The sequence below is a fragment of the Echeneis naucrates genome, chromosome 9, assembly GCF_900963305.1.
Source record: "Echeneis naucrates chromosome 9, fEcheNa1.1, whole genome shotgun sequence".
In the NCBI taxonomy this organism is placed as follows: domain Eukaryota; kingdom Metazoa; phylum Chordata; class Actinopteri; order Carangiformes; family Echeneidae; genus Echeneis; species Echeneis naucrates.
Genome location: NC_042519.1, coordinates 8,903,415 through 8,914,378, shown reverse-complemented (window position 1 = coordinate 8,914,378; position 10,964 = coordinate 8,903,415). Strand labels below are relative to the sequence as shown.

The window sequence follows — 10,964 nt, the reverse complement described above, 5'->3', positions numbered from 1 at the left end:
TTTTTGTTGGGTTAAATGGAGTGAGGGCACAACTGCCATGCTGGCAGTTCTCTAATGGTGGCAGTGCACTCCTCATGTTTTTATGAAGAAGCAACAACAGGAGAGTAATGGAATAATTACTGAGGGAGAACAAGGTTACATGCAAGCTAATGAATATGTACAAAGGTGGAAAAGGAAACCCTTTCATACTGTGGTATGAAATGACAAGCTCCATCTATAAATAGTGAATCACAGATAAGATGAATAATGGATATTTATATTTGGCTTGTGCGGTTGCTCTTTTTGTGTTTGCTGGACGTCGGGAAAACATTTCAAACACAGGCCTGTGTGCAGGCTGAGTCCTCTGTTCTCTTACTCCTGCTCTCACACGACTCAGTTGATGCAAGGCAGCACATGGTCCAACTTAAACAGGTTTACTGTAATCTGTTATATTGTGAACAAAGGTCAGACATTGAACAGATGTGTCAGACTGCTGCAATGCCACAAAACAGTGTTTCCATTATGCTGGATGAGAAATAAAGGAGAAAAGGAATGAGTGGGCAACATAGTATATTCAACATAGACCAATGGCTATACATTAGAAGGCAATTATAGGGCTAATTTCAACAGTACCTTTACATCATATATGTAATTATCATAACAATAAATACCCAGGCTCATTTGGTTCTTGAGAAATACTTCATTGTACCAAGAAAAGGCATTTTCTCTGGAGAGAAATTATTTTACATCAGCTCTGTAAATCAACACTGAAACATAAGTCATATCTTTATTACCCCATGTTGCAGGGCACACACAATGTTCAAGTATGCCTGAGGAACTAAATGGAGCACTTAAAAAAAAAAAAAAAAGACAATGAATTTAAAAAACAAAACAAAATCTATGAAGACTAAGAGATAAAATGCATTTAAAAATAAGTGAACTGGCATTGCATTTCACAAAAATTCATAAGCTCATGATTTTGGAACAATTCACTGTAAAGTGCTAACTGGTTTGAGCTGAGAAAAGCACATGTTCCCTTTGAAAGATCATACACATTACTTTATACATGGAGGTACAGTAATAGCCAGTCATCAGGCAAGCAATTACCAACCAGAAGACGTGGACCACATTTCATGTATTAGTCCTTTAATAAGATAACTGCTTCCTTAATTTCCTTGTTAATGGTAAAGAGAATCTTGCCACTGGTTGCCAGGACAATGCCAATTACAAATGCTGGTGTTGTCACTGTACAATTTTCCTTTTCTCCTTGTAATTACATGCAATTGACTGACAAACAGTATCAAAATCTCAAGTCCTTCTAATCCTTTTATGGATTGGAATCCTGGAACCAAAGGGATGAGAGTGTTTTGAGAGAAGAGCAATTATTGAGGAGTGCAGGAGACCTTTGCTTACCCCTCGTCCTCTTCCTCGCCTCCCCCCCTGGATGTGATGGGCTGGTCCGACAAAAGCAGGGATCTGTCCAGCTGATGCCTGCCTTCCTGCAGGTCCTGAGAATCCACTGTTTTCCTTTGTGCCTCTCATTAGGAGACACATTTAGTAAAAGAAAAAGAAAAAAGCCAAACAAACAAAAAAAGAAACAAGTGAAAAATATCTGGAGGGGACTGGGTCAATAAATCTTCCCCTACTTTCCACCTAAAGTGGATATTCACCCTCCCACCCCAATCCTAACCATAAAAAGGTAAAAACAAGGTGTACTGCAGAATGGCTTTACTCCTCACAGTCTGTGGGGGGAGCTAGAGCCCCTAGGAGCTGAGGTGCGTTTGGTGGTCTTGCGGCTGTTCTGTCGTGTCTGATTCATCTTGGTGGCCGAAGGTTTCCGAGCGTCAGGCTGGCGCCTCCCCTGGGGACCCCTCCGTTTGCCCCTTTGCCCTGCGCGGCCCCTTCCGGCCCCCGCTGGTCACTTGCGTGAGTGCAGTGTGTCCTGGAACTTGGTGCTGGTGTAGCGGACGTGAAATCCTTTCTTGTTGATGGTATCGTCAGAGCGGAACTTGATCACAATGGAGTCACCAGCTGAGTAGATCTCCTCTGGAGGCTGGTAGGATTGACAAAACAGCAGATTTATTTGTGTCTGTCACTTTCTGCCTCTTTGACTGCACTTCAATTAAAACTACAGACTTCTAGCATGCTGGAGCTGGAGTCAAATCACTGACCATGAGGAATGGCTTCTAACTACAAAAGACAGCTAGATCTGTAACAGCCCAGGGCCATGTAAGGGTCTGTGACCAGGACTGGCCCTTTCCAGTTTTATTCTGATTAAGGCTTTGGCTGCTATTGACGTGAGGATAAAATATACTGTGATGATTAAAACCAGGTGCACCTCTGCGGAGAGAACTCCTTTCTCCCCTCAACAAAGCACTTCACTTATCTCTACTGTCTCGAATATAAAGTCAGCACAGTTTCCAAATGAAACAAACAGAGTTAACCTTGTTATGTGAGCACATAAAATATGCAACACTTGACCTGGCTCTTTGTCAGAATAGCAATGTCACCTGAATATTAATTCATACTGAAAAATAATTAGTTAGTTGAGGTGCTCTGGCAGCTGTCCTGTGGCTACGACAAAGACTAGCGTTCCAACGTCAAAGCAGCCAAAGCTGGTGCAACCAAGCGTAAAAACACCGGACTCTTGATTAAAGCTGCTGTTCCCAATATAAATAACATATCTAAAATTGCCCATAAGTCTTGGTTTATTGGCAAAGGGATTTTAAACACAAGACGAAAGCAGCCTGCAAATTTCACGGTACAACCAGCAATACGTAGTCTCCTATTTAACTGAGAAAAGCCCTTGGGCTACAAGTAAGTCTCCCCATGCTATAATGAGTTTTCACCCTATTTTAGACTGAATTGTGTCAGTTTATTTCAACCTGTTTTATAAAAGGAAACTTGATTGAGGAGCCATTCCCCGGGGTTCTGAGGGTGTTATGTCCCCTCCAGTGAATGATTCATTTGAACAGACGTGAGTAAAAGGCCAGAGCTTATTACTGAAGTGTGCAAATGAAATCAAGCTGTTCTCTGACCTGAGGAAACTTGTGTTTCTATTCCCTGCTGCCCTCATTGTTCCAGACTTCAACTGCAGCCTCAGCACTGGCTGTTTAATTTGCAGTTACAAACCATTGACGAGCTGGGGTATGACAGTTTGTGCCGACCTACAGCAGCTCCCACAGCAACATTCCCAAACAAGTTAACTCCAACAAAGCGATTAGACTTGGTATGGACCAGGATCAAACGCTCCAAGGCATTTCACAAAGTCAACTCATTGCAAGCTGCTGGAAAAGGTTGATCAACACCGGCAGTAATTCCAAAGTATTGTCTCAACACTCTTGCTGTTGTATTGTAAAACTAACAAAGTGCCGCTACATGACAGTTGTAGTCAAAGAGAATAGTGATTTCTCAAAAAAAAAAACAACAACAACAACAACAACAAAAAACAACTCACCCCTGATCCACAGTAACGTCCAAGCCGTGGAGACTTGGTGTCATCTCCATCAAAGAGCTCCATGTAGTCATATCCACAGTCTGCCTCCTCCTCAATCTCAAAGGTCTGGAAGATGAGCTCCACCCCGTAGCCTTTCTCTGCTGAGATTACCCACTCACAGTCTGAGGCTCCGGGATAGTTATTGTCCCCAAACTGGGCATGGGAGAACAGGTCCTTGGTTTTGACTTCAGCCTTAAGATGACCTCCACATTCTGTGGACAGAGAAGTTCAGCTGAGTTTGTTTTTGTTTAGTTTTTTTTTGTGGCCAAGTTGATGGGAGACAAGAGCAGATGCCATACTTGTTGGGCTGCAGCTTATTTGTGGTTTTACAGTCAGCAAGATGCAAGGGATTCTTTAGCATGCTCTGTGATTATAAATGAGTCATAATAACCATAAGCGAGGGTGGTGAATTGTGACCTAAAAAAAGTTTTATTACGTTTAAGGTGTGAAGATAAACATGCGATTAATTGAGCTCAATTTATCTTGAACCCTGAAAACATAAAAGGTTTGTAGATTAAAATCCTTTTTAGCTACTGTTGTGTTATTTCTTGAGCAAGGTGGGAAGCATCTATTCTTACCTGCACTGTGGGAAGCCTCAAAGCCTTTCTTCTGCACAGAATTATCAGAGAAAAAGCGAATAAACAGCTTATTGCCACTCGATGTGATGGGCTGGGGCTTCTTGGTGCCACAGAAGCGCCCCAGACTCGGCGCCTTCCCATCACGCCCATCATAAATCTCAATATGGTCATAAGTACACTCCAAGTGGGCCTCCACGTCGATCTCATTGAAGGCCTGTGAAAAACAAAATAGCGAATGAGCCCTTTTGTTATGTTCAAACTCAAACTTCTTTCTGATGAAAAAAAAAAGGACATTATCTTGATTCTCTCAGTACACAGGGACACACATAATTTACCAGATAATATCCGACTAAATGATATCCGCAGGTAGTCTGGAGTGGTGTCTAAAAACAGAAGCCATCATGGCAGGATTGGTTGGCGCTAATTTTCTTTATCTCCTCTATGTCATAAAATACAGATAATAACAGAAGGGGGAGCCACACCTCATTGTTCGGAGAACTGTAATAGTTTCTGTCATCAGCACAATAAACACAGATGTCCATATTAGATTTAGCAACTCAAGTACACAGATAAACCACACACAAATGAATACACGACTGACAAGTGAAATATACCGAGACCACAGAGGAATGGCACGTACAATTTTAATACGGTGGCCGGGAGTGGTGGTGAGTGCCCAGGTGCAGGCCTTCTTGCTGGGATATTTATCCGGCCAGTTGGGGCTGGTGATGACACCACTCACGCTATTCACAGTGTGATCACATCCAGCTGGGAAAGAAAATATCAACGTTTGAACTCAGACCTCTATATCATTCTAAAAACAACAGTTGAAACACATTTGACGCACGACAGCGCTCAAATAGTCTCTAATGGCTCCTCTGATCACAAGAAGGCAATATGATGTGCCATCATATCAAAGAGACAATAATTTCAGGTGAGGTACCCTCTTTACAGTCGTGTTTGTTCTCATGCAGCACAAATCCACTTCTACACTGGCAGCTGTAGCTCCCAAAGGTGTTTACACACTCATGCTGACAGCCACCGTTCTCCTTGGAGCACTCATCTTTATCTGAAGAGAGACGGAGGACACAACTTTGGTGACTGTTCCCTTTCAAAGCTTAAGGACTTCAGTCCTGAGTGACTGAATGGAAATACTTGAGATATTTTGATCCCAACTCACCCGAGAAGAACTGTGCTTTAAAACCTTTTTTTGACACTGTGTTGTCAGATTTGAATTCAATTCTCATGTTGTTGTACTGAGATGTAATAGCTTCTGGTTTCTCGGCTCCACAGAACTTCCCATGTAGCCTTGAATCTGCTGAAAGTCCGCTGCGCACCTCCACGTAGTCATACTTACAAACCTGGGCAGAGAAGAAGAGCATGTGAAGAGGCAGGGGCATTTTATTTGGTTTTAATTATGGAAGACAATGGAGTGGGAAGCTTTGCTTGCTATGAGACTGAAAAGATGTGATGCAGCGACAGAGACAGCGAACACAGAACAAACCCACCCCGTGCCGATTCATAATAACCCCAGTGCTCACGTCATTGCCCTCAGTCTCAAAGACGTCAAAGAGCAGAGTGATGCGGTACTGCGTGGGGGCAACCAGCTGCCAGATGCAGTTTTTGTTTGGAGGGTACTCTCTGGGCCAACCTGGACTGGTGATTGACCCATTCAGCTTGGTGATGAAGCCTCCACAGGCAGCTGTGCAGAGAACACAATATGGGAAGCGACAAGGACAAATGGTCAGGTTGAAACAGATGCAAATATGCTGACAGGAAACAAATTATATTTACCTCGTGTTTCAACACGATCCAACTTTTATGATTCAATCCATACAGATAAAATGAAAGCTCTGTTAAATTCCTTTTCTGTGTCCTGAAAAAGCCTGATTACAGCCCAACCTACATAAGAGGACTAAGGCGTGCTTTGTTACGCAATACACAACATGTTAGAACAACTGGTGGTATTGAGTCCCTCGCCTAACTATTGTTAGCCAAATTGAATGTGCAGTGCTGATCACTGCTAATGGTAGGCACAATACAATTATTAGATGTGAATGTTGGAATGGTAAAATATGCTAAATTTAGCAATTTTCACATTCAGTATAGTGCACTTTATTTATTTATTTTTTTTTTTGTATACTTTTTGTAGATTCTTTTCATTGGGAAATAAACGCAGCTATAATTGTTAAATACAGCTCTTTTTGTTGTTTTTATTCGCCATAGTTTTACTTTCTTGACAATATGCTCTTGTAAAAGAGGGAAGTGGTTTCAAAGCTGGCAGGAGAATCTTGCAAATACTAAAATGTTCTTTGTCATACTGTTTATATATTATAGGGTTGTTTTTGTGAGTGCATATACCATTGCATTTGCTGTGATTGTGTTGCCTGCTCAGCCTCTTTTTCAGACCTTAGCTGAGTTGTTTCAATTTAGCTTGCTGTCTATAATTTTTACTGCTTAATATTTTCCAACTAAAGTTAAAAAAAAAAAAATCTACTGCATTGTAGTAGAGTATTGGTACACATGGCAAAGCTGTAGTGATAATGTATGCCCTCTATTGGTGGACATGGTAAATCAGATGTTGTAGTTTGAGCTTAACAACAACGTGTAATTTGAGATAAAAATACTACTTACATTATTGTGACTTAAATCTTTTAAAAATAGTGCCCAGCCAGCAAAAGCATCATGGTATCTTTCCTAGCTTTAGGTATGGCTGTACTTATTTTATTTGTTAATTACATACTGAGAAGGTCTGGTAGCATTTCTCCCTGTACTTACCCTCACAGCTGCGCTTGTCGGCGGCTAGCTCATACCCTGGGTCACAGGCACACTTGTAGCTGCCTAGTGTGTTGACACAGCGTTGCTCACAGCGACCGTTGTCCGGCTTGGAGCACTCATCCATCTCTGAAAACACAAAGATGTTAGGGCCCTGTAAGTTGGCCCCCCTGGCTTGATTGCTTACAAGAGAAATCCTCCAAAACAACATGCAAGCAAAGAGACTCTCAAGGAAACCAAAGGTGCAGTTGGAACACAACTATCTGAAATAAACTGCTGGGATACTTCAAACATCAAGACAGACTGCTGTAACATTTTTCCCAAGAGTTTATGACCCTTAACCCCTCACCTTTGAAGAAGTTGGCAGCAAAGCCGGCCTTGTTGACAGAGCCATCTGAAACAAATTTCATCCACAGGTGGTTGGAGCTGGTTTTGATGTCATCTGGCTTGTCGTAACCACAGAAGCGGCCCAGCAGAGGGCTGTTTTCAGAGTTCCCGTCACGTACCTCCAAGTAGTCATAAGCACAACTGTCATGCCTCTCAATCTGAGGAGAGGGAGAGGGTTTCAGGTTAAATTTACAAATAATAAGCATGATTTGATATTACAAATGAAAAAGAAATGAGTCTTACCTCAAAAGACTGGAAGGTAAGGCCAACATGATAGCCCTGAGCTACAGAAATCTTCCACACACACACTTTATTGGGCCTGTAGTCATCAGGGTAGTTGGGTGATTGGATCTGGCCATTGTCCTTCTTCACATCTCCACCACAGATGGCTGCATGTGACAATAAAAACAATACTGAGCTCCTTCAATAGCAATACAATCAACCCATACCTCTGTGAAAAAAAAAAACAAAACTGTGCTCACTGTTCTGATTTACGCAATGTGGATAAACTGAAATGCCTCCACCACCAGCTCCCACTCACACAAACACACATCATCCCTTTCCACAGTCTGGAAACAATAGAGCCAAATGTGAAAACCAGCCAAAATCTGATTAATACAGTGTAAAGCGCCTGACACATCAGCAGTAGGGGAGCCAAAAACTTTGGATATTAATGCAGCTCCTCGGCACATTGTTGGATGTGTGACTGGCCATGCACTCAGTGCTGGAATGAGGTGCAGCAAGGTCATGCAATGGGGGCTTACCCTCATAAACGGCGGAGAAACCTTTTCCCACCCAGTTACTGCTGCTGCGGAACTCAATCCACAGACGGCTGTCAGTGGAGATGATTGGCTCAGGTAGCTTATCGCCACAGAAACGACCTGTTTCACAGGTGAAGACACAAACACATACAGACTAAGATTTGATCAACTACACAATAAGAGAGGAAATGAGAGAAATTATTCAAAAAGTGGACAAAAATAGATAAGGGTTAGACTTACAATCAGAAACCTTATTTCAGCATTTAACCTAAATTCATATGTATACGTCCTGGGTTTGTGTAAGTGAGACTAATGTCACATTGTACCAATTTCATCCATTAAAAGTCTGCCTAAAAACACATGTTCAGTTGTCATGAATTATTGTTACAACACCCAGAAACAAATAAATCCGCCATCCCTTCTTTCTCATCCATGATTTTATTATTTTTAATACAAGATATTTTTTATTGAAGTAAGAAAATAATATTCATAACAATCAACAATCGAACTATTCATGAAGTCATTTGTTTTAGCTCTATGAGAGAAATCTTGGGTTAGAACTGACCTTTGAGTGGCGCCTTCCTCCAGTATCCATCTCGGATCTCTACATGGTCATACCAGCAGAGATGACTCCTGTACAGATCCATGGAAGTGAAGTTCAGAATGATCTAAAATCCAAGAAAGACTGATTGTTGACACAGTAAAGGCCTGTGATGGAAAAATTCTGACATAGACTGTGCAAGGTAGTTATGTGTCAGCAAGACAGATTGTTCAAACAAGCATGACAAAGATGACACTAACACCACATGTTTTGTCTACTAACACCCTACTAACAGGTCAGAAATAACAAGTCACATATGCCCAAATCAGATCTGGTAGTAACATCTGGCTTAAAAGAGCCCATTGCAAGTGGACAGACTTCAGATGCAAACGCATCCAAGACTTGTTGAGGGTACATTTGAGATTCGATCCCTCACTCTGAAGGGATTTGGGTCACATGTGGCCATATTTTTTTAGCAGAGTGAATCGAATCCTGCACCACACTGAAGCGCTGCCTTCTCAGCTGAGTTCCTTACTCGCAGTCTTGCTTTTCCTGCCAGAGTTTTAGAATGGACCAAAAATATTTGACTACTTGAAATGGCCAAAGCCTTATTTTATTGTAGCGCTTGTGCACAACATTCACTTAACCCCTCCTTGGCCCTTTTTCCCCTATTACAATCACATTGTGATAGGTAGGTAGAACCTGATCACTAAGTGGCCACGAACACACGTGGAGACGCATTGTAGTGCTATGTGTGAACTAATATACTTAGTGATTTGATCACAAGTAGACATCTCTGAGGTTACATGTTAATGCCAGGTCTGAACTGGGCCACAGTCCCCAGAGCTACATCAGTTTATGCAGTCAACGCTTGCCTTGACTTGTCTCAAAATGGATCTGGCCCTTTCCATACGCTCATACCTTTTCCCCTGGTGTGACTGATATTCTCCAGATGCAGTGCATGTAGGCTGAGTATCCATTGGGGAAGCCAGGAGAAGAGAAGTTCCCACTGCTGTCCTGAAGACTGTCCCCACATCCTGTGAACAGAAACAAACACACCACAGACTTGCATGTAAGACATGAGCATGACACATCGCCAATTAGTGTCTACAACAGTTGAAGCGATACACACATCTGTAAAATTGTTGAAATCTCACAGCACAAATGGTCACAAATGGTCAATGCTGCACTCGGACCACTGCATGTAAAGTGAAGGGCAGCTCTTTTATGTTCAAAAGCACATCTGCTAATAATATTCACCCACAACCCCGCACCTCACCCCTAACCCACCTACTCTGGATGACGATCACACATAAGAGACGAGAGTGTGAGACACTTTCTCTGAGCATTCTCTCAAAATAAACCTGGCCTACTATAAATAAACAAGCCCCCTGGAGGATGTGATGCATTATGTACGTGTTGCCAGTGAAGAACCACCCGTAGTTTGACTGGCAAAACTAAGAGTGAAAATGTGGAAAGACTTATTCCAAACACAATATACAGCCTTATGGCAGAACTGAGTGAGGCTCCTGCCAAGTGGGCTAGAGATGTGTTTAATTAAGACCGAGGAAATGATAGAGAGCCATCCTGGGAACTGCGTATGCATTCATTATTACCTCTGTGTTATCTTTACCTTGGGCTGCATTTAGCGGGAGTAAGAAAAACATCTCCCCCAATTGTTTGCATTTATTGCCTCCCCCAAGGATTGTGTGTAAGCAATAAAAGGAGGAGCCCTGAGCTACGAGTTGTGTGTAATAATGTTTGGAAGAGGTCTGCCAATACTAAACTATTAACAAGCACTCAGGCACACACCGGGGATGACAAACACTCCTAGGAATGCTGCATGAATGGAAGATCCGTGGCTCTTTAAGCATTTCTTTCACCAAGAACACGTGGAGAGATTCACTACCTCATCCCCCACAATGTGCGCCACATCATCCAGTCTTCCTCACGATTCCTCACTGTCTTGAGGAGAGACAGAACACTTTCACAGACACATAGATTGACTTTAGGTTAAAACTTAAAACCTAAAACCGCGCCAGCCGGTCCATCTCTGGTGACCCATCTCTATGTTTATTCGCTGAGCTTAAATGTGAGGCTGACAGCTCAGCTATCCTGGCCTGACCTACAATTAACTGTCTGACATCAAATCTATTCAGCAGAAGGCTGCTCTCAATGTACATCTGTTAATGTTATAAATTCTGTTTACTTCAACGGCATAAAATCCTCTCTCTCCTCTTTGGAAACATAAACAAACTGAGAGGTTCAGGAAAGTGGCAGGCTTGCATAACTCTCCTTCCTGCATATAGCTCAACAGTTAACATTGTACATGATGTGATGCGTGCATTCATTCCCATCTATCTTTTTAGTCATTGTCCTCTTAAAGCCAGCTGTTCTTTTGCGCCTATCTGGGGAAAGAGTGATGACAAACTTCCTGTCCCTGGGTA

The 10,964-nt window shown here is 42.3% G+C and overlaps 1 protein-coding gene across 3 annotated transcripts in view; it reads right to left on the bottom strand.

The window, feature by feature from the left end:
- Nucleotides 1-117: 117 nt before the first annotated feature.
- Nucleotides 118-10,964, bottom strand: part of bmp1a (bone morphogenetic protein 1a) — a 30,930-nt gene continuing 20,083 nt past the window's right edge. For 2 of the 3 annotated variants that reach the window (XM_029509849.1, XM_029509850.1), the window contains exons 9-21: nucleotides 9,439-9,554; nucleotides 8,542-8,644; nucleotides 7,980-8,096; nucleotides 7,459-7,604; nucleotides 7,178-7,373; nucleotides 6,832-6,957; nucleotides 5,595-5,755; nucleotides 5,234-5,414; nucleotides 4,997-5,122; nucleotides 4,694-4,821; nucleotides 4,054-4,267; nucleotides 3,437-3,687; nucleotides 118-2,032 (exon numbers count right to left, since the gene is read on the bottom strand). In XM_029509849.1, the coding sequence (XP_029365709.1) occupies nucleotides 1,898-2,032; nucleotides 3,437-3,687; nucleotides 4,054-4,267; nucleotides 4,694-4,821; nucleotides 4,997-5,122; nucleotides 5,234-5,414; nucleotides 5,595-5,755; nucleotides 6,832-6,957; nucleotides 7,178-7,373; nucleotides 7,459-7,604; nucleotides 7,980-8,096; nucleotides 8,542-8,644; nucleotides 9,439-9,554 (2,000 nt within the window). In that variant the 3' untranslated portion in view covers nucleotides 118-1,897. The remainder of the gene's footprint in view (nucleotides 2,033-3,436; nucleotides 3,688-4,053; nucleotides 4,268-4,693; nucleotides 4,822-4,996; nucleotides 5,123-5,233; nucleotides 5,415-5,594; nucleotides 5,756-6,831; nucleotides 6,958-7,177; nucleotides 7,374-7,458; nucleotides 7,605-7,979; nucleotides 8,097-8,541; nucleotides 8,645-9,438; nucleotides 9,555-10,964) is intronic. The other variant, XM_029509848.1, reaches the window with a different exon arrangement.